The 24,693-nt window shown below is 47.3% G+C and overlaps 1 protein-coding gene across 1 annotated transcript in view; it reads right to left on the bottom strand.

Annotated features, from left to right (window-relative positions):
* Window positions 1-24,693, bottom strand: part of GALNTL6 (polypeptide N-acetylgalactosaminyltransferase like 6) — a 1,595,017-nt gene that overhangs the window by 1,090,870 nt on the left and 479,454 nt on the right. Inside the window, exon 3 of the mRNA XM_075849659.1 lies at window positions 24,223-24,361. Within this exon, the coding sequence (XP_075705774.1) occupies window positions 24,223-24,361 (139 nt within the window). The remainder of the gene's footprint in view (window positions 1-24,222; window positions 24,362-24,693) is intronic.

Raw genomic sequence — 24,693 nt, forward strand, 5'->3', positions numbered from 1 at the left:
TTAGAATCAGGTTTGTCTCCTCTACAATACCCTTATACCAGCTCTGGTAACGAACTCCCTTTGGAAAAAGAAAAAAGTTATGGCTGAATGGGGAAATAAAATAAATTTTTTAAAAGACAAAAATACTTTTTTCTTTGTAAACATTGTAAAACATGAAAACAAAATATACATTTGTTATTGTGGTAATTGTATTGACCCACAATAAAGTTAACATGTCCTTTTTACCGCATAGCAAAAGTAAACACAAAACAAAATACAATAGAGGAATCAATTATTTTTTTACACATTCTACCACACAAATAATTTTTAAAAAGTTTCCCAGTACATTATGCGCAACATAAAATGGTGTCATTAAAAACTTAAACTAGTCACGCAATAAACAAGCCCTCATATGGCTATGTCAATGGAAAAAAAAATACGTTATGGCTTTTGGACTGCGGGGAGCAAAAAACTAAATTGAAAAAAAACAGAAAATGGCTGTGGCGCCAAGTGGTTATAAAATGTTAGGTTTGTTTGAAGATAATTAAAAACATCAACACTTGCCAAAGCAACCACTTCCCCAATGTTTAAAGCGTGGAATAGGGAGATCCCTCATTAGGATCTTACGCAGCAACTTTCAGTGGGGTGGGCACGGGTACGTAAACCAGTCATTTGTGAACAATGGCGAGAAACACACTTTAAATTCATTCATAGGGCTATTTATGGTTTTGACATACCCCCTCATTCTAATTTTCCAGATAGATTGGTGACGTGCCCAAGATGTCATACACCCAAGACAAATCTGTTCCATGGGTTGTGGACTTGTCCTAAATTATTTACATATTGGAGGAGGATATTAGAGGTCATTAGGGATACATGGGGGTGATCTCTAGCCATGGAGCCGCTACCTCTTCTATTTCACGTATTTCCCATTATCCCGAGCATTCCAGACACTCTACATGCCTTCCTTCCAGTAGCCAAAAGATCCCTACTTACCCTTTGGCTTAAACCACAGGTACCGTCAATTACTGAGGTTATATCTCAATCAAAAAAAAATTATATATATATGGATCGTCTGGAATTTGAACGTACAGTGGAATCCTGTTCCTCAAGGTTTTTCAAAAAATGGAGAACTTTTATATGCAAATATTTCCAGCCCACTGAGATTAAAGACCTGATGACACCTTTCTATTATACTTCTTGGTACTTGACGAGGTCTGTGGCGGGGACGCTGGGAGCTTTGAAGGGTTAATTCATGCAGTACTTGCGGATAGCATTATCCTGGTGGTGCTTTGAGTCTAATTTGCTTTTATATACCTACGTTTTTTCTTTTCTCTTTCTATAAACTTGATATTGCATTACCTGGATGTCAAGCGGCGGGGGGGAGGGGGGTGTTGTTTTATTTTTATTAAATTGATTAGGCAAATTTGGTCATGGAATCGTATCATATTCTTATGTATAGTATGCGAGATATATTGACATTTCTGACTGTTTCATTGTACTGTCAAACGTTTTGCTGTACATTTGTTTCTTTTTATGTGGAAAATCAATAAAAAGATGTTATGAAAAATATCAAGATTATTAGGGAGCGTTTGTAGACATCTCTGTTTTCTTTTTAAATATTACTAAGTTAAGGTATTTTCCTCATTATAAAGAATTGTAGTGAAGTTTAGTACATATGGTAATTGTCTAGTTTAAGGCACTAACACAGTATTCATTGATAAGTAAAGCCATATTGTAACGTCTATGGCCGTGGTCCATCGTTCTAACTTACCCCTCAATGACCGCGGCAATGGACATCCCCCTGTGAGGCGCCGGCACTCACTTTCGTGTATCGAGACTGTCTCCCGGAGGGTGCGCGCACACTCGTGCCCCCTCTTAAAGGTGCGCATGAAATCATCATTAACTCACATGATTTCCTGGACTATAAGAAGGCCCCCGCCCTTCTGATCCTCGTCTGAGCATTGTTGTTTCCCAAAGTTTGTCTTGCAAATGGTCTCCTAAGTGTCTTTCAGCTTCCCAGTGTTCCCCATACCTGTATCCTGTATCCTGTTTCCTGTGCTATCCAGTACTATCCTGATCTACTGCTGTGCTGAACTGTTGCCGTGCTGTGCTGCATTTCCACGCCTGCTCTGCTACTCCACGCCTGACGTCTACCTGCCGCCTGGTCCCAGCCGTGCCTGCCTTGCTACTGTCTACATTGCCTCAGGTAACCTTTATGGACTATTGACTCTGTACCATACCTGCACATATATACAACACCAGAACCAAGCTCAGTACATAAATACAGCACCAGAACAAAGCTCAGTACATAAATACAGCACCAGAACAAAGTTCAGTACATAAATACAACACCAGAACCAAGCTCAGTACATAAATACCACACCAAAACCAAGCTCATAACATATATACAACACCAGAACCAAGCTCAGTACATAAATACAGCACCAAAACAAAACTCAGTACATATAAACAGCATCAGAACAAAGCTCAGTACATATACAGTATATAATGCCAAAACCAAGCTCAGGACATAAATACAAAACCAGAACCAAGCTCAGGAAATAAATACAACACCAGAACCAAGCTCAGTACATATAAACAATGCCACAACCAAGCTCAGTACATATATACAGTGCCAGAACAAAGCTCAGTACATATATACAGTACCAGAACAAAGCTAAGTACATATATACAACACCGGAACAAAGCTTAGTACATAAATACAGTTCCAGAACCGAGCTAAGTACATAAATACAGCACCAGAACAAAACTGAATACATAAATACAACACAAGAACCAAGCTCAGTACATAAATACAGCCCCAGAACCAAGCTCAGTACGTATATACAGTGCCAGAACAAAGCTCAGTACTTAATTACAGCAGCATAACCAAGCTCAGTACATATATACAGTACCAGAATTAAGCTCAATAAATATATACAGTACCAGAATCAAGCTCAGTACATATTTAAAATACCAGAACAAACCTCTGTACATAAATGCAGCACCAGAACAAAGCTAAGTACATATATACAGCACCAGAACCAAGCTCAGTACATGTATACAGTACCAGAACAAAGCTCTGTACATATATACAACGCCGGAACAAAGCTTAGTACATAAATACAGCACCAGAACCAAGCTTAGTACATAAATACAGCACCAGAACAAAGCTCAGTACATAAATACAACACCAGAACAAAGCTCAGTACAAACAAACAACACCAGAACCAAGCTCAGTGCATAAATACATCACCAGAACAAGGATAAGTACATCTATGAAACACCAGAACCAAGCTCAGCACATAAATACAGCACCCGAGACAAGCACAGTACATATAAACAGCACCAGAACAAAGCTCAGTACATATATACAATGCCAGAACCAAGCTCGGGACATAAATACAAAACCAGAACCAAGCACAGGACATACATACAACACCAGAACCAAGCTCAGTACATATATAAAATGCCAGAACCAAGCTCAGTACATAAATATAAAACCAGAACCAAGCTCAGTACATAAATAAAGCACCAGAACCAAGCTCAGTACAAATATACAACACCGGAACAAAGTTTAGTACATAAATACAGATCCAGTACCAAGCTCAGTACATAAATACAGCACCAGAACCAAGCTGAGTACATAAATACAACACGAGCAGTACATATATAAAATGCCAAAACCAAGCTCAGTGCATAAATACAACACCAGAAAAAAGATCAGTACATAAATACAGCACCAGAACAAAGCACAGTACATATATACAGTATCAGAACCAAGCTCAGTACATATATACAACACCGGAACAAGGCTTAGTACACAAAAACAGCTCCAGAACCAAGCTCAGTACATAAATACAGCACCAGAACAAAGCTGAGTACATAAATACAACAGGAGAACCAAGCTCTGTACATATATAAAATGCCAGAACCAAGCTCAGTACATAAATACAGCACCAGAACCAAGCTCAGTACATAAATACAGTGCCAGAACAAAGCTCAGTGCTTAAATACAGCACCAGAACAAAGCTCAGTATATATGTATACAGTACCAGAACCAAGCTCAGTACATATATGTACCGTCTATGGCCACGGTCGGTCTAACTTACCCCTCGACGACCGTGGAGAAGGACGTCCTGCTGCTGTGCTGCTACATCCCCCTGTGAGGCGACGGCACTCACTTCTGGGTATTGAGCCAGTCTCCCTAAGGGTGCACATGTGCGCGCGTGCCCGCTCTTAAATGGCCAGCACGTGCACATGAAAATCATCATCATCAACTCATGATTTCCTGGACTATAGGAAGGTCACCGCCCTTCTTATACTCGCCTGAGCGTTGTTGTTGTTTACCAAAGTTTATCTTCCAAATGGTCTCCTAAGTGTCTTCCAGCTTCCCAGTGTTCCCCGTACCTGTATCCTGTATCCTTTTTCCAGTGCTATCCAGTACTAGAGATGAGCGAACCGGAATAACCGAACCCGGTTTCGGTCCGAACTTCAGGAAAAGTTCGGTTCGCAGCGAATCCGAACTTTACCGGGTTCGGCCGAGCCCGTTTTGACCGAACCCGGCTACATTTTGGCGCCGGCCACATGTTACATCTAAAATGGAGGATTACAGAAGATCACCTGACATCAGGCTACCCCATAATGCCTTGCAAACGGCTCTCCCAGCCAATCGGGAGGCAGCATAGGGGCGGGCTCAAGTCTGCAATAAAAGTCTATGCACGGAGCGGCCATTTTACAGACAGGAGCTGTAGGGATAGCATCTCTGTGCAGTAAGGGAAAGCTTTAGGAATCTAAAAGGCAGGAATTCAGAAATCGAAGGGGCTCATCCACTACTCACTACTCAGCCAGTGTGTGAATACACTTTTAGAAGGGGCTCATCCCCATTGCATCCAACTTGCAATAAAGGCAGCCTTTGTAGTAGTGGTAGTAGTAGTACTACAAGGCCCAGCATTCCCTGAGTGCACTGCAGCGAGGCTGATTGAAATTCTCATTCATTGCCATTTGCCAAGTCAGTGTCCGTGTGTGAATACGCTTTTATAAGGGGCTCATCCCTGGCCGTTATAACAGGAATAACAATCCAACTTGACATACAGGCAGCCTAGTAGTACTACAACGCCCAGCATTCCCTGAGTGCACTGCAGCGAGGCTGATTGAAATTCTCATTCATTGCCATTTGCCAAGCCAGTGTCCGTGTGTGAATACGCTTTTATAAGGGGCTCATCCCTGGCCGTTATAACAGGAATAACAATCCAACTTGACATACAGGCAGCCTAGTAGTACTACAACGCCCAGCATTCCCTGAGTGCACTGCAGCGAGGCTGATTGAAATTCTCATTCATTGCCATTTGCCAAGCCAGTGTCCGTGTGTGAATACGCTTTTAAAAGGGGCTCATCCCTGGCCGTTATTAACAGGAATAACAATCCAACTTGCCATACAGGCAGCCTAGAAGTACTACAAGGCCCAGCATTCCCTGAGTGCACTGCAGCGAGCCTGATTGAAATTCTCATTCATTGCCATTTGCCAAGCCAGTGTCCGTGTGTGAATACACTTTTATAAGGGGCTCATCCCTGGCCGTTATAACAGGAATAACAATCCAACTTGACATACAGGCAGCCTAGTAGTACTACAAGGCCCAGCATTCCCTGAGTGCACTGCAGCAAGGCTGATTGAAATTCTCATTCATTGCCATTTGCCAAGCCAGTGTCAGTGTGTGAATACGCTTTTAGAAGGGGCTCTGAAATGTCTGGGAAAAAAAAGGTTGTGAAAGGACGGGGTAGAGGAAAAAACACCCATGCCGTCTCCTCTTCCAGTCCAAATGTTGGATCTGTTGGTGCCAGACCCAGTAGCAGCATTTGTGGCACAAGACATGTGCCCAGTTCCACTAGTAGCAGCTGCCATGTGCCTGCTCGTAGTAGTATCAGCAAGCCAGACTTGTCCATCTCCTCCGGTGGGTGGGTTACTTTAGACAATACGGCCATTGTGGACTGGTTGGCTGGCTCGCGGTCATCTCAGCAGGAAGACTCTGACGATCTGGCTTCAAGCCAGGTTTCGTTGGATTCCAGATCCTCTACAGTTCCTTGGCACGGTGACAGTAGTAATATAGGTATTTCTAGCGTTTCCATTCCATCATCTATGTCTTCGCTCCCCCTTCCTAGCGGGAAGCCATCTTTCCTGAGAGTCCTAAGAGACATCTCCTCGGGTGCGAAGGAAGATACTGAACAACATAGTGATGATGATGATGATGATTGTTTTCCGCGAGTCAGCCAACGGAGTGTGTTGCGGCGGTGGTGGAGGTGGAAGCGGTGACCGAGACGCATAGCTGCGGTAGTGGGGGTGTTGGTGGTGGTAGCCGTGGTGGCAGACGCAGTAATGAGGGGGGGCATGGAGCCCGCCATGATGTCACATCACATTCACAACACAGTGACAGAAGTGGCGGGGATGATGAGGAAGGCTATGATGATGATGTTGTTTTAGACAGGATGTGGGAACCAGGTGACGAGGTGATGACGGCGTCAGAGGAGGAGGGTAGTAGTGGCGGCACTGGAAGTGATAAACAGCCAAGCCGAGGTAGGGGCAGAAGTCAATCTGCAAAACATTGCAGCGGTAGGGTCAGCTCAGGAGCCGGTGACGGCGACACAGATGCTGGTGTAGGCTCCCGAAAAAAGCCTGCCAGACAAGGGGCAAGCTCGGGTGGTTGTGGTGGTGCTGGTGGTGGTGGTGGTGGTGGTGGACGTGGTACTACCTCTTTACGGTACTCTGCCGTGTGGCAATTTTTCTGTACCTTCCCGGAGGAGGAAAACATGGCACAGTGCCGTATCTGCAAGCAGAAAGTAAGGCGTGGGCAGGGCAGCAATTTAGGAACTACTGCTCTACGTAAACACATGGAACGGCATCACAAAGCCATGTGGGACAATCAACATGCCCCACCATCATGTACATCTAATGAAGACCCCTCTTCCGCTGCTGCTGCTGCTCCGAGTCCCTGTCATCTAAGTAGTAGCCAGGCCTTATCCACCATGTCGTTGTCATCATCATCATCATCACTGTCATCTAGTGCTCCTCCTATGTCCCGTCAGTTATCCATTACGGAATCGTTGTCCAATAAGCAACAATATATACCCAGTCATCCACTTGTCGTGCGGCTTAATTCACACCTGGCTAAGTTGTTGGTGGTGCAGTCGCTGCCGTACCACCTGGTCGACTCCGCCGGCTTCAAGCAATTGATGGCGTGCGCTCAGCCTAGGTGGCGAATACCTAGCCGACATTACTTCTCCAAAACAGCTGTCCCTGCCTTGCACAAGCATGTGGAGGAAAAGTTGTCCAAGTCCTTGCAATTATCCGTGTGCAGCAGGGTACATGCCACCGTCGACACGTGGAGCAGCAACTATGGGCAGGGACAGTACATGTCTTTCACGGCCCACTGGGTCAATATTTTGCAGTCCGATGCACCACCGCAGCAATGCCAGGCATTACCACCTCCACGCTTGTATGTTTCTAGTTCAACTCCGGACACCAGGCGCCTACCATCCTTCCCCTCCAACTCCTCCTCCTCCTCCTTGCCTTCCTCCTTGGAGGTCTTCCCGTCCCCGACAGGACACAGCGTATCTTCCACTCCTCCTCCCTCCTCTTTTCATAGGTGCAAGGTGAAGCGCCACAACGCTGTCTTACACCTGCTGAGCCTGGGCGAGAAAAGCCACACAGGGCAGGAGCTGCTGCTGTGCATCTAGGAGGAAATCGCACGCTGGCTGTCTCCTCTGAAACTCACACTGGGCAATGTTGTCTCTGATAACGGCAAGAACGTTGTGGCTGCACTGCGTCTAGGTCACCTGACACACGCTCCTTGCATGGCACATGTGATCAATCTGGTCATAACACACTTCTTAAAGTCATTTGTTGGTTTGAAGGGTGTGCTGGCCATGTCCAGGAGGGTTTGCGTTCGCTTTAGACGTTCGTATGCATTTAAGCACGCCCTCCTGGACTTGCAGCGTCAAAACAATCTACCAGAACACAGCCTGATTTGCGACGTTCCAACACGATGGAATTCCACCCTGCACATGTTGGACCGTCTGTACGAACAGTGGAAAGCCGTGAATGATTTCCTGATGCAGCAGACGGGGAGCCAGTGTAATTTCGAGCTCAGGCACTGGCAGCTGGTTAGAGACGCATGTCGCGTTTTGAGGCCCTTTGAAGAGGCCACACGATTTGTGAGCCGTGACACTAGCGGAATGAACGATGTTATGCCGCTGATATTCATTATGGAGCAAACGCTCACAGCGATGATTCAGCAAAGGATGGAGGAAGGATCACATCTGGCTATGGATGTTGAGGAGGAGGAGGAGGAGGATGAGGATGAGGAAACAGGACCTGAAGAGGAACTGGATTTGGAGATGGAATCACAGGAAGGGATAGGGGACGAGGCAGCCACACAACATGACAGTGATGGTGGTGATGATGACGAGTCTGACGACGACCTTGATGATGGACAACCATGGCAGTATGGGGCGGAGATGGAACCAACCGGGCCCTCTGAAACGCTGGCCAGGATGGCGAGCTGTATGCTTCGTTACTTGCGCGCTGACTGTCGTATTGTTAGCATGAAGCAAAGAGATGACTACTGGATAGCCACACTTTTAGACCCTCGGTATAAAGCCAGAATGGGGGAGTTTTTTGCGCCTTCCGAGAGGGAGGCAAAATTGGCTAATTATAGAGAGAAGCTATGCAGCCAGCTTGTCACGGCTTTCAAACAGCAAACACCCGCTGCAAGCATGTCTGACCGGGGGGCCACTCTCCGCTCCCCACTGTCTCATCGTTCCACCGCCTCTGGCAGAGCTACCTCTGCAATAGGCGGCAGCCGCGGCAGCAGCGGCAGCAGCAGCAGCAGCAGCCAATTCAGTTTGGAAAATATGATGACAACATTTTTACATCCAATACCCCGACCTGACACACATCGTAGTACTAGTCACCAAAGGGATGTTCACCATCTCCAGGTGCAGCACCTAAACAATCAGGTTCACTCGTACCTGGACTGTGCCCTTTCTCCGTCAGAAATGCTGATCTCAGACCCCATGGACTTCTGGGTCAGCAGATTGGATCATTGGCAAGAACTGGCCCAGTTTGCCATGGGTGTACTGTCTTGTCCACCCTCCAGTGTAGCGTCAGAGAGGGTATTCAGCGCAGCAGGGGGCTTCGTCACCCCTAAGCGAACAAGATTGTCCGCCAACAGCTTGGAAAATCTCACGTTCATGAAAATGAATCAAGCGTGGATCGGTGAGGATTTTAAAACCCCTGTGCCTGATGCCACTGATTAGATCTGACATTGCTGCTGCTGCTGCCGCTGCCGCCTGCTACTGCCGCCTGCTACTACGGGATTCTGTCCTGTCCACTCTTTTTTTAATGTGCCGCTGTTGGTGCTGCAGCTGCTACTACTTCTACCACCAATCCACCCCAGTGCCGTCTGCTACAAGCAGGCCTGCCCCACCAGAGGGCTTTGTCCTGTGACTCTCCAGTCTCTTTTTTTAATGTGCTGCTACTACTGCTACTACTGTTGCACCCTTGCTGTCTGTGTTGGCTAGTACCTCTACTACCACCAATACACCTACACTGCCATCTGCTACAAGCAGGCCTGAGGCCTGCCCCAATACAGGGCTTTGTCCTACTGTGACTGTCCAGTCTCTTTTTTTTAATGTGCTGCTACTACTGCTACTACTGCTTGCACCCTTGCTGTCTGTGTTGGCTACCTCGACTACTACCACCAATACACCTCCACTGCCGCCTGTCTGCTACAAGCAGGCCTGAGGCCTGCCCCACCACAGGGCTTTGTCCTCCTCTGACTGTCCAGTCTCTTTTTTTAATGTGCTGCTACTACTGCTACTACTGCTTGCACCCTTGCTGTCTGTGTTGGCTACCTCGACTACTACCACCAATACACCTCCACTGCCGCCCGTCTGCTACAAGCAGGCCTACCCCACCACAGGGCATTGTCCTGTGACTGTCGTCCAGTCTCTTTTTTTAATGTGCTGCTGCTACTACCACTCTACCACCCTTGCTGTCTGTGTTGGCTAGTCTACCTCTACTACCACCAATACACCTCCACTGCCGTCTGCTACAAGCAGGCCTGAGGCCTGCCCCACCACAGGGCTTTGTCCTCCTGTGACTGTCCAGTCACTATTTTTAATGTGCTGCTACTACTGCTACTACTGCTTGCACCCTTGCTGTCTGTGTTGGCTACCTCAACCTCTACTACCACCAATACACCTCCACTGCCGTCTGCTACAAGCAGGCCTGAGGCCTGCCCCACTACAGGGCTTTGTCCTCCTGTGACTGTCCAGTCTCTTTTTTTTTAATGTGCTGCTACTACTGCTTGCACCCTTGCTGTCTGTGTTGGCTAGTACCTCTACTACCACCAATACACCTACACTGCCATCTGCTACAAGCAGGCCTGAGGCCTGCCCCACTACAGGGCTTTGTCCTCCTGTGACTGTCCAGTCACTATTTTTTAATGTGCTGCTACTACTGCTACTACTGCTTGCACCCTTGCTGTCTGTGTTGGCTAGTACCTCTACTACCACCAATACACCTACACTGCCATCTGCTACAAGCAGGCCTGAGGCCTGCCCCACTACAGGGCTTTGTCCTACTGTGACTGTCCAGTCTCTTTTTTTTTATGTGCTGCTACTACTGCTACTACTGCTTGCACCCTTGCTGTCTGTGTTGGCTACCTCAACCTCTACTACCACCAATACACCTCCACTGCCGTCTGCTACAAGCAGGCCTGAGGCCTGCCCCACCACAGGGCTTTGTCCTCCTGTGACTGTCCAGTCTCTTTTTTTAATGTGCTGCTACTACTGCTACTACTGCTTGCACCCTTGCTGTCTGTGTTGGCTACCTCAACCTCTACTACCACCAATACACCTCCACTGCCGTCTGCTACAAGCAGGCCTGAGGCCTGCCCCACTACAGGGCTTTGTCCTCCTGTGACTGTCCAGTCACTATTTTTAATGTGCTGCTACTACTACTACTACTGCTACCACCCTTGCTGTCTGTGTTGGCTACCTCTGCTACCACCAATACACCTCCACTGCCGCCCGTCTGCTACAAGCAGGCCTACCCCACCACAGGGCTATGTCCTGTGACTGTCGTCCAGTCTCTTTTTTTAATGTGCTGCTACTACTGCTACTACTGCTTGCACCCTTGCTGTCTGTGTTGGCTACCTCGACTACTACCACCAATACACCTCCACTGCCGCCCGTCTGCTACAAGCAGGCCTGCCCCACCACAGGGCTTTGTCCTGTGACTGTCGTCCAGTGTCTTTTAATGTGCTGCTACTACTCACCCTTGCCAATAAAAAGGGTCCATTTTTGGAGGGCTTGTGAAAAGCCATTGCTTGTTGCTTTTACATCCATGTATGGAAGAACCCCGGCAGGCATCTGCCAATAAAAAGGGTCAATTTTTGGAGGGCTTGTGAAAAGCCATTGCTTGTTGCTTTAATGCTTTTACATCCATGTATGGAAGAACCCCGGCAGGCATCTGCCAATAAAAAGGGTCAATTTTTGGAGGGCTTGTCAAAAGCCATTGCTTGTTGCTTTTACATCCATGTATGGAAGAACCCCGGCAGGCATCTGCCAATAAAAAGGGTCAATTTTTGGAGGGCTTGTGAAAAGCCATTGCTTGTTGCTTTTACATCCATGTATGGAAGAACCCCGGCAGGCATCTGCCAATAAAAAGGGTCAATTTTTGGAGGGCTTGTCAAAAGCCATTGCTTGTTGCTTTTACATCCATGTATGGAAGAACCCCGGCAGGCATCTGCCAATAAAAAGGGTCCATTTTTGGAGGGCTTGTGAAAAGCCATTGCTTGTTGCTTTTACATCCATGTATGGAAGAACCCCGGCATGCATCTGCCAATAAAAAGGGTCAATTTTTGGAGGGCTTGTGAAAAGCCATTGCTTGTTACTTTTACATCCATGTATGGAAGAACCCCGGCAGGCATCTGCCAATAAAAAGGGTCAATTTTTGGAGGGCTTGTCAAAAGCCATTGCTTGTTGCTTTTACATCCATGTATGGAAGAACCCCGGCAGGCATCGGCCAATAAAAAGGGTCAGTTTTTTGAGGGCTTGTGAAAAGCCATTGCTTGTTGCTTTCACATCCATGCATGGAAGAACCCCGGCAGGCATCTGCCAATAAAAAGGGTCAATTTTTGGAGGGCTTGTCAAAAGCCATTGCTTCTTCTTTTACCACCTTATATGTATGAACCCTGGCAGGCATCAGCTGCCTAAAATGGTTAATTTTTGTACCTTTTTTAACAATGCATTAAGCATACAACATGCACAAGTGCAGTGGTTTCTGTTAGTTATCTCCGTGTCCCATCCGTTTTCCTAGAGCCATACATGTTGGCGTAACTTTGACACTAACTTTGCATTAAAGACAGCTCAAAAGTACTTGGATACACTCATGGGTGACCTAAGAGTGTTATACAGGGCTTCTAGGGCTTTAAAACAGTGTTATACACGATTTTTAGGGGCTTTCTTGTATTACAGGTTCGGTCAGAACTAGTTCGGTCCGAATCGAACTTTTGCACGAAATTCGGCGAACTTGCCGAACCGAACTTTTCATAAGTTCGCTCATCTCTATCCAGTACCATACTGGTCTACTGTCGTGCTGAGCTGTTTTCGTGCTGTGCTTCATTTCCACGCCTGTTCTGCTACTCCATGCCTGATGTCTACCTGCTGCCTGGTCCCAGCCGAGCCTGCCTTGCTACTGTCTACATTGCCTCAGGTATCCGTTCTGGACTATAGACTCTGTACCATACCTGTTTGGCCAGCTGCCATTCCGCTAGGCGGTACGGCCCAGTGGGTCCACACCCCACCTCGTGACAATATATACAGGACCAGAACCAAGCTTAGTACATAAATACAACTCCAGAATTAAGCTCAGTATAAATATACAACTCCAGAACCAAGCTCATTACATATAAACTGAATCGATACCAAGCTCAATACATATATATAGCCCCAGAACCAAGATCAGTATATATATATATATACAACACCGGAACAAAGCTTAGTACATAAATACAGATCCAGAACCAAGCTCAGTACATAAATACAGCACCAGAACAAAGCTGAGTACATAAATACTGTAGCGCCCATGGCCGCGGGCCGTCGGGTTTACTCACCTCCCGACGCCCGCAGCCATGGATCTGTGAGCGCCTGCCTCCGTCTCCCTCCTAGGAGATGCCAGCGCTCACTTCCGCTCCGTTCGGCTGGATCCCGTAGGGTGCGCGCGCACGCTCGCGCCCGGCCTTAAAGCACCAGCGCGCGCAATTAGGAAATCGTCATCACCATCAACTGCCACGATTTCCTGGTCTATAAGAAGGCCCCTGGCCTTCTAATCCTTGCCTGAGCGTTGTTAGTCTTTCCCAGTCTGTCTCGCAAATGGTTCCGTAGTGTCTCCCGTTCCAGCTGTTACCCGTGCCCTGTTACCGTTCCTGTATTCCGTGTTGTTCCTGTGCCTACCCGCGTTCAAGTGTCATCTGTCACGTCAAGTGCCATCTGCCACGTCAAGTGCCATCTGCCACGTCAAGTGTCTTCTGCCACGTCAAGTGCCATCTGCCACGTCAAGTGCCATCTGCCACATCAAGTGTCTTATGCCACGTAAAGTGCCATCTGCCACGTCAAGTGCCATCTGCCACGTCAAGTGTCTTCTGCCACGTCAAGTGCCATCTGCCACGTCAAGTGTCTTCTGCCACGTCAAGTGCCATCTGCCACGTCAAGTGTCATCTGCCACGTCAAGTGTCTTCTGCCACGTCAAGTGCCATCTGCCATGTCAAGTGCCATCTGCCGCGTCAAGTGTCATCGGATACTGCCCGCCACGTCTGGCGCCACTTGCCGCACCTGCCTCCATCCGTGCTGAAGCCACAGCCACCGCCCGGACTATTTCAGGTACCCAAGCATACTGTCTGCCATTTACTTCTGCTTAGACTGTGACCTGGTCAGCTGCCTCCCTAGTGGGTCCACATACCCTGTGCCCGTGACAGTACGCTCAGGCCATGGAACCCGCTGGCCAGCCCAAGACCCCAGTACAGAAGATTCAGACAGAGATGCAGGACCGCCGCACACGTCAGGATCAACTCCTTGAGGCGGTGAATTCTATCCTGGTCCGCCTGGATCTACTCGCTGTTCCACCCCCGGTTCTTCCCCCTGAAGCTATTGCCGTGCCGCTGCCTGTTGCTCCCCCTGTTTGTTCCGGATCCTCAGTTCCTCTGCCTCTTCCTCCTCGCTACGACGGTGACCCCAGAGCATGTAGAGGATTTCTCAACCAATGCACAGTGCATTTTAGGCTACGGCCTCATCTCTTCCCCTCCGAGGAGGCCAAAGTGGCATTTATTATCTCCCTCCTCGCTGGCAAGGCCCTCGCATGGGCAAACCCAATTTTGGAGCAACAAGGACCTGTATCCGCGGACCTAGCCTTGTTCCTGCAGTCCTTTTGTGCCGTGTTCGAGGAGCCGGGTCGAACATCCTCTGCCGCAGCCACTCTGCTGACCCTCAAGCAAGAGGGCTCCACAGTAGGGGAGTATGCGATCTCCTTCCGTACCTTAGCAGCCGAGCTGGCATGGAACAATGAGGCACTGGTGGCGACCTTCTGGCAGGGACTGTCCTCTCACATCAAGGACGAACTGGCAGCCCGCGACCTTCCTTCTACCTTGGATGCCCTCATCCTGTTAGCCACCCGGGTTGACATGAGAATCCGGGAGCGCTCTCAAGAGGTTCGTCAGGAGAGCCGGGCCCACAGACCAGCACCCTCTGCCCAGAGACCACTATTGTCCACTCCTAGTGCGCTACCTGAGGAACCCATGCAGGTAGACAGAGTCCGCTTATCTGAACAGGAGAAGCAGCGCAGACGCTCCTCTGGACTTTGTATGTATTGTGGCCTCAAGGGTCATTTTGTGCGCCAATGCTCACAGAAACCGGGAAACTCCAGTACCTAGGGTTGATTGGAGAGGCAACTCTAGGTGGAACGTCTCCAAACGTTAAAACCTCTTCCAAATTGTCGATACCTGTGGCCATCGTCACCGGACAGGCATTACATCCTTCCTCCGCCTACCTTGACTCTGGAGCGGCTGCTAATTTTATCCACAAGGATCTAGTGGACCGGTTTCAACTACCCACAGTCCGTCTGGAGAGACCCCTGGCAGTTGCTTCTGTGAATGGTCTACCGTTGCCTGATCCGATCATGCTCATCACTGAGCCGTTGACACTACGGGTCGGAGCTCTTCACTCGGAACAGATCTCCTTCCTGGTACTACCCAAGGCTATCAATCCTATCCTGCTGGGTCTGCCATGGCTCCGTCTACACGCCCCGACCCTCGACTGGAGTTCTGGAGAAGTTCTTCAATGGGGTTCCAGATGCCATAGCCATTGCCTGTCACAAGTCCGTCCTGTTGTGCCTCCTCTGCCTCAGTCACTCTCCAATCTACCTTCTCAGTATGCCAGTTTTGTGGATGTCTTTTGCAAACGAGAGGCTGAGACGTTGCCTCCACATCGGAATTACGACTGCCCCACTGAACTGGTTCCCAATGCTTCTCTTCCCCGTGGACGAGTATATCCTCTCTCTTTGCCAGAGACTTTATCGATGTCAGCCTATATCAAGGAGAACTTGGAGAGGGGTTTTATTCGAAAATCTTCCTCCCCGGCCGGGGCAGGATTCTTCTTCGTTAAAAAGAGAGATGGATCTCTCCGACCCTGCATTGATTACCGTGGTCTCAATCAGATCACGGTCAAGAACAAGTACCCGTTGCCACTCATTTCCGAGCTGTTTGATCGCATACGAGGAGCCAAAATTTTTTCCAAGCTAGACCTGCGGGGGGCCTATAATCTAATCCGGATTCGCCGGGGTGACGAATGGAAGACGGCATTTAACACCCGCGATGGGCACTATGAATACCTAGTGATGCCCTTCGGACTGTGTAACGCTCCCGCAGTATTTCAGGAGTTCGTTAATGACATCTTCCGAGATCTCCTCTATACGTGTGTTGTAGTTTATCTCGATGATATTCTAATTTTCTCCCCAGATCTGATGACCCATCGGAGGCATGTTCGTCAAGTTCTTCTGCGACTAAGAGAGAATCGCTTGTATGCCAAGTTAGAGAAATGCACCTTTGAAAAGAGGTCTTTGCCCTTCCTGGGCTATGTCATCTCGGATCAAGGCCTTAAGATGGACCCTGAGAAGCTAAAGTCTGTCCTGGAATGGCCACGTCCTCAAGGCCTAAGGGCCATACAGCGGTTCCTGGGTTTCGCCAACTTCTACCGGCAGTTTATTCCGAACTTTTCTTCTCTGACGGCCCCCATCTCTACCCTTACCAAGAAGGTTGTGAACGCCAAGGTGTGGACTCCAGAGGCAGAGTCCGCATTCATTAGCCTCAAGAAAGCCTTCACCTCAGCTTCAATCCTCCATCACCCTGACGTATCTCGGCAGTTCTCACTGGAAGTGGATGCTTCCTCTGTTGGTGCAGGCGCACTTCTGTTCCAGAGGAGCTCCAAAGGAAAGGCAGTAGTATGTGGCTACTACTCAAGACTGTTTTCCTCTGCTGAGCGCAACTATTCCACTGGAGATCGGGAGCTACTGGCTATCAAATTGGCCCTGGAGGAGTGGAGACACCTTCTGGAGGGCGCTGCTCACCCCATCCTGATCTTCACCGACCACAAGAATCTCACTTACCTTCAGTCCGCTCAACGACTAAATCCCCGTCAAGCCAGGTGGTCACTGTTCTTCACCCGTTTCCAATTTCTGCTCCACTACCGTCCCGCTGACAAGAATGTGAGGGCCCATGCCCTGTCCAGATCATTTGAGATGGAAGACACGGTGGAGTCCCTTCAGACGATCATAGACCCATCCTGCGTTGTCACCGCCACTCCTCTGCAGCTTAGAGATATCCCTCCAGGGAGAACTTTTATTCGGTTGGCAGACCGAAAAAGAATTCTCCGCTGGGGACACTGTTCTAAACTGACCTGGTCGCTCGTCACTTCTGGTGGCCCACGCTACCTAAGGATGTTCTGGACTTTGTCTCTGCTTGCACGGTGTGTGCCTCCAACAAAGTGACTCACAGCAAGCCTACCGGCCTGCTTCAACCCCTGCCTGTACCCAGTGCCCCCTGGCAGCACATTGCTATGGACTTCGTCACGGACCTTCCTCTCTCAGCAGGATGCAACATCATCTGGGTGGTGGTGGACCGGTTCTCTAAGATGGCCTACCCTCTGCTCCTCGACTGGCAAGTCTCTTCATTCTGCACATCTTCCGCTTGCATGGCTTGCCTCTTCACATTGTGTCCGACCGGGGGGTTCAGTTTACCTCCAAGTTCTGGAGAGCCCTCTGTAAACTCCTGGATGTGAGTTTGGACTTTTCCTCTGCCTATCACCCCCAGTCCAATGGGCAAGTTGAGAGGATCAACCAGGTCATGGAAAATTACCTCCACCACTTCATCTCATCACAGCACGATAACTGGGTACAGCTTCTTCCATGGGCGGAGTTTTCATACAACAACCACACAAGTGAGTCCACAACTTCCACTCCGTTTCACATCGTGTACAGTCAACATCCCAGAGTCCCTCTTCCTGTGTCGACTTCATCTCAGGTACCCGCTGCTGACTCTGCATATGGGGACTTCCTGCAAATCTGGCAACAGACCCGGTCCTCTATTTTGCTGGCGGTCGAAAGCATGAAGCGAAAGGCAGATACTAGGAGAAGAGAGCCGCCTCAGTATCTTCTGGGGACTAAAGTCTGGCTGTCCTCTCGGAACATTCGCTTGAGGGTGCCCTCATACAAGTTCGCTCCCAGGTTCCTTGGTCCTTTCGAGGTCCTGCAACAAATTAACCCTGTCTCCTATAAGCTGCGGTTGCCTCCTACCCTCAGAATCCCTAACTCCTTCCATGTGTCCCTCCTGAAACCAGTGGTCCTGAACCGCTACAGCAAGACCTCTAGTTCCACAGTTACTCCCAGCGGTCCTTCTGATGTATTTGAGGTAAAGGAGATGCTGGACCGCAAGAGAGTAGGAGGAAGGACTTTCTATTTGGTGGACTGGAGAGGGTTTGGTCCTGAGGAGAGGTCCTGGGAGCCAGAAGAGAACCTCGGTGCTCCTGCTCTTATTAAAAAGTTCCTCTCTCACTCTGGCCCCAAGAAGAGGGGGCGTAAGAGGGGGGATACTATAGCGCCCATGGCCGCGGGCCGTCGGGTTTACTCACCTCCCGACGCCCGCAGCCATGGATCTGTGAGCGCTGGCCTCCGTCTCCCTCCTAGGAGATGCCAGCGCTCACTTCCGCTCCGTTCGGCTGGATCCCGTAGGGTGCGCGCGCACGCTCGCGCCCGGCCTTAAAGCGCCAGCGCGCACAATTAGGAAATCGTCATCACCATCAACTGCCACGATTTCCTGGTCTATAAGAAGGCCCCTGACCTTCTAATCCTTGCCTGAGCGTTGTTAGTCTTTCCCAGTCTGTCTCGCAAATGGTTCCGTAGTGTCTCCCGTTCCAGCTGTTACCCGTGCCCTGTTAACGTTCCTGTATTCCGTGTTGTTCCTGTGCCTACCCGCGTTCAAGTGTCATCTGCCACGTCAAGTGCCATCTGCCACGTCAAGTGCCATCTGCCACGTCAAGTGTCTTCTGCCACGTCAAATGCCATCTGCCACGTCAAGTGCCATCTGCCACGTCAAGTGCCATCTGCCACGTCAAGTGTCTTCTGCCACGTCAAGTGTCATCTGCCACGTCATGTGCCATCTGCCACGTCAAGTGTCTTCTGCCACGTCAAGTGCCATCCGCCACGTCAAGTGTCTTCTGCTACGTCAAGTGTCTTCTGCCACGTCAAGTGCCATCTGCCACGTCAAGTGCCATCTGCCACGTCAAGTGCCATCTGCCACGTCAAGTGTCATCAGATACTGCCCGCCACGTCTGGCGCCACTTGCCGCACCTGCCTCCATCCGTGCTGAAGCCACAGCCACCGCCCGGACTATTTTAGGTACCCAAGCATACTGTCTGCCATTTACTTCTGCTTAGACTGTGACCTGGTCAGCTGCCTCCCCGCTACGGCGGAGCGGCCTAGTGGGTCCACATACCCTGTGCCCGTGACAAATACAACACGAGCACCAATCTCAGTACATATATAAAATGCCAAAACCAAGCTCAGTGCATAAATGCAACACCAGAAAAAAGATCAGTACATAAATACAGCACCAGAACCAAGCTCAGTACATACATAAAGTGCCAGAACAAAGCTCAGTACTTAAATACAGCACCAGAACAAAGCTCTGTACATATATACAGTACCAGAAACAAGCTCAGTACATATGTATATATGTAGTGAGCTTTGTTCTGGTACTGTATATATGTACTGAGCTTGGTTCTGGTGCTGTATTTAAGTACATACATAAAACACCGGAACAAAGCTTAGTACATAAATTCAGCTCCAGAAACAAGCTCAGTACATAAATACAGCACCAGAACAAATCTAAGTACATAAAAACAACACCAGAACCAAGCTTGGTACATAAATACAGCACCAGAACAACGCTCAATACATATATATACAGTGCCAGAACAAAGCTCAGTAGTTACAGTACCAAAACCAAGCTCAGTACATATATACAGTACCAGAAAAAAGCACAGTACATATATACCGTACCAGAACCAAGCTCAGTACATATATACAACACCGGAACAAAGCTTAGTACACAAAAACAGCTCCAGAACCAAGCTCAGTACATAAATACAGCACCAGAACCAAGCTCAGTACATATACACAGTGCCAGAACAAAGCTCAGTGCTTAAATACAGCACCAGAACCAAGCTCAGTACATATATGTACCATCTAAGGCCACGGTCAATCGTTCTAACTTACTCCTCGACGACCGCGGCCATGGACGTCCTGCTGCTGTGCTGCTCCATCCACCTGTGAGGCGCCGGCACTCACTTCCGGGTATTGAGCCTGTCTCCCGGAGGGTGCGCGCTCGTGCCCGCTGTTAAAGGGCAAGCGCGCGCACATGAAAATCATCATCATCAACTCATGGTTTCCTGGACTATAAGAAGGTCACCACCCTTCTTATACTCGCTTGAGCGTTGTTGTTGTTTCCCAAAGTTTGTCTTGCAAATGGTCTCCTAAGTGTCTTCCAGCTTCCCAATGTTCCCTGTACCTGTATCCTGTTTCCCGTGCTATCCAGTACCATCCTTGTCTACTGCTGTGCCGAGCTGTTGTCGTGCAGTGCTACATCTCCACGCCTGTTCTGCTACTCCACGCCTGACGTGTATCTGCTGCCTGGTCCCAGCCGAGCCTGCCTTGCTACTGTCTACATTGCCTCAGGTACCCGTTCTGGACTATAGACTCTGTACCATACCTGTTTGGCCAGCTGCCATTCCGCTACACGGTACGGCTCAGTGGGTCCACACCCAGCCTCGTGACAATATATTCAGGACCAGAACCAAGCTCAATACATTTATACTGAATCTAAGCCAAGCTCAGTACATATATACAGTGCCAGAACCAAGCTCAGTGTGTGTGTGTGTGTGTGTGTATATATATATATATATATATATATATATATATATATATGCAGCACCAGAAGCAAGCTCAGTTCATATATACAACACCGGAACCAAGCTTAGTACATAAATACAACTCCAGAATCAAGCTCAGTACATAAATGCAGCACCAGAACAAAGCTCAATATATATACAACAGCAGAACCAAACTCAGTACAAATATACAACTCCAGAACCAAGCTCAATACATATAAACTGAATCAAAACCAAGCACAATACATATATATAGCACCAAAGAGAAGCTCAGTTCACCTATACAACCCCAGAACCAAGCTCAGCATATAAATACAGCACAAAAACCAAGTTCAGTACATGTATATATGTTTTGAGCTTGGTTGTTATAATGTATATATGTACTGAGCTTGGTTCTGGTGCTGTATTTATGTACTGAGCTTTGTTGTGGTGCTGTATATATGTACTGAGCTTCTCTTTAGTGCTGTATATATGTATTGAGCTTGGTTGTTATGATGTATATAACTCCAGAACCAAGCTCCGTATACATATACAGAACCAGAACAAAGGTCAGTACATATATACAGCACAAGCACAAATACTGCTCAGTACAGAGTTAATTTGCAAATTCAGTTTAACCCCTGACATATAATGTAAAACTACAACTCCCAGTATAGCCTGATTAATGGTAAGGATATGCTGGGAGTTTCTGTTTCACAAAAAACAATGATACACCCATCCTCTCTCTGCAGATCATACAGTGACTACAGTACTGATCAGCCACAGGGAGAATAAACATTTACATTTAGTTACTCACAGGTGATGCCGTCTCAGTTTGTAGTCATTCTTTTTCTCTTTTCTTTTCCATCCGGTCCAGACTTCTATTATGACACCTTCTGGCCACAACCCAATTCTGCAGTTTGCCAGGCAGATGTCTTCGGAAAATCACTTTTCAAACATGTCCACACCTATAAACGAAAATAAAATTCTCATGGTGCCACACTCTATGCCCCTGAATATAACAGTATCATACTGCCCCTGAATATAATAGTGCTACACAATGTGTCCCTAAATATAATAGTACCATTCACTGACCCCATGAATAAAATTGTGTCAAACACTGTAAAGTAATGCACCACACACCCACAGTGCCCCCTGCAGATTGTGCCATTCACAATGCCCCCTGTAGATCGTGCTCCTCATAGAACCCTTTGTAGATTGTGCCCCTGATAGAGCCCCCTGTGGATAGTGCCCCTCAAAGAGCACCCTGTAGATAGTGCCCCTCATAGAGCCCTCTGTAGATAGTGCTCTCCATAGAGCCCTCTGTAGATAGTGCACCCATAGAGCCCCCAGTAGATAGTGCCCCCATAGAGTCCTACGTAGATAGTGCCCCTCCATAAAGTCCTTAGTAGATAGTGCCCCTGTAGATAGTGGCCCCGATAGTGCCCCCTGTAGTTAGTGCAGCATGTAGTCTACAGGCCCTAAATAGTGCCTCCTGTAGATAGTACCCCCTGTAGAGTTCCCTGTAAATAAAGCCCCCTGTGGGGCCCCATGTAGATAGTGCATTCTGTAGATAGGGCCTTCTATAGATAGTCCCCTGTAGATAGGGCCCCTTAGTCCCCTGTAGATAGAGCCCCCTGTAGAGTCCCCTGTAGATGGGGCCCCAGTAGATTTTCCTGTAGATAGGGCCCCTGTAGTTAGGGCCCCCTATAAAGTCCCCTGTAAATAGTGCCCCTTGTAGCGACCCCTGTAGATAGGGTCCCCTGTATATGGTGCCCCTATAGATAGTGCCCCCTGTAGTATTCCCTGTAGATAGGGCCCCCTATAGAGTCCCTGTAGATAATGCCCCATGTAGTGACCCATGTAGATAGGACCCTCTATAGAGTCCCCTGTAGATAGGGCCCCCTGTAGCGACCCCTGTAGATAGGACCCCTGTAGTTAGGGCCCCCTATAAAGTCCCTTGTAAATAGTGCCCTCTGTAGCATCCCCTGTAGATATGGTGCCCTATAGAGTTCCCTGTATATGGTGCCCCTGTAGATAGCGCCCCTGTAGTATCCCCTGTAGATAGTGCTCCTATAGAGTCCCCTGTAGGTAGGGTCCCCAGTAGCATACCCTGTAGAGAGGGCCCCCTATATAGTACCCTGTAGATAGGGCCACCTATATATTACCTTGTAGATAGAGCCACCTATATAGTCCCCTGTAGATAGGTCTCCTTGTAGCGTTCCCTGTAGGTAGGGCCCCTATATAAGTACCCTGTAGATAGGGCACCCAACACTAACCACTGTAAAAAAACAAAACACTTTATATGCTTACCTGGCCTTGTTCCCGCGTCAACCTTCAGTGACACCAGGCCTCACACAGTGGAACGACGCAGTGGCACAATGACGTCATAGTGCTGACTGCATCATTATGAAAACGCCCAATGGCGAGGCATCCTGTGCCTCGCCAGGGCAGCGCTAGCCAAATCAATTGCATCCCCGTCTGCAGGGGACCGGTTTTAGGCTCCCGCTTCTCCAAATTGGCTGTAATTTTAACAACCGATTCGGGAGAATCGGGGCGAACCAGGCCGGATCCCACCCCTGGATCAACTCTTTAAACACCAACAATTATTTTAATGGTTTCATACTTGATGTGCATTTGTGGTCTGTACATACAGATAAAGCATATATATAATACAATGTTTATACTTTACCAAGACATGGGCAATAGTATAAATAAAGAGTCTTCAAGTTTATTCAATTTTATAATTGGCTGAGTTTCATTCATCAGAAGCTTTTCTGGAAATGGACAATGCGTGTTCCACCAGCTAAAAATTTTTACAATTATATTTTTTACTTTCAAAGAATACATAGAATTTTTGAAAGAGGTTAACAAATAAGAAGCTAGAACAATTGCTGCTTCATACAGGTTACAAACTAGACACCTTTGAGGTATGCAACGATTGTAATAGTGCAAAAATATAGTGCATTTATAACACCGATGAAGAAAAACAAATGGTTTTTATACCGAAAAGAATGAGAAGGAGAAAGGAGAGAAACGAGAGTAGAGGAAGCAGAGAGAAAGAGGAAAGCAAAGAAGAGAAAAAAAGGTGAAAAAATGATTTTTTAAAAATATTTTGTTTAAATCATTAGAATCTAGAACCTCTAGAAATGGCATTATTTGGTTGGATCATAGAATAATAACCATTGATTTTTCAACATCAAAATATTGTTATTTCATCCACAACCAACTATACCAGGATAAAGTGCCTGGAACAAATATAAACACACAATTTTAATTTCACATTAGAGGTCTCACACGAGGAAATTACTTGGTCACTCTTTCTTAGGGATATATTTTATTATAGCTTTTTTTTTTTAGCCAGAAACCATAATCTATTGAGTGATTTAATTTCCATTCATCAGATTTATTAGATTGAATCATAACCCCATAATGACTTTTTTAATAATTTTCAGCGAGGTGCTTTATGTTATTAAACGATATGTGGAACCTTAAATTTAAATTACATAAGTGTATCTAAAATTCACATATTCACCTAGTTTCCAACAGGGCCTATTCTGCCAGCTACTACATCAATGAAATTACTGTAGATAATGACACTTAGAAATTTACAGCTAAATTGATTAGATGAACAATTCAATTCTACCCATTTTTAATATATATTTATTTTATTATTTAATGGATATAGTAAAAAGAAGGTCTACTTACTTAGGATGTCGAATGTCAGGGAGTGATCTCTCCAGTGCAATATTGTTGCTAACATATATATTAAAGCCATTTTCTCTATAAGCTGTGTCATCTTGGTCTAGTTCATTGATAGGATATGGCTTTCCATGTTCACCTTTACCTTGAAGAAAAAATGCTAAATTATAAATTTCCTCATAGGATACGATTGTTTGACTGTCTCAACAGTCTAATTATTATTCAGCATTACCCATGATATTCACCTATACTGGGAAATTCTGTAATAAAATGATATCTGGAAAAATGTGTCTAAATTTCAGCTAAACTACATTATGTAACTTTGCATGCCTTTCATTTAAAAGGCAACATGAAGCACTCCATGGAATTAAAAGTAATTCTAAAATAGTAATATATAGAATATAAATTCCATCAATATACTATTGGTTATATAAGTATAGAAGAACCTATAACCTATATTATATATATACATATATA

The sequence above is a fragment of the Rhinoderma darwinii genome, chromosome 1, assembly GCF_050947455.1.
Source record: "Rhinoderma darwinii isolate aRhiDar2 chromosome 1, aRhiDar2.hap1, whole genome shotgun sequence".
NCBI lineage: Eukaryota > Metazoa > Chordata > Amphibia > Anura > Rhinodermatidae > Rhinoderma > Rhinoderma darwinii.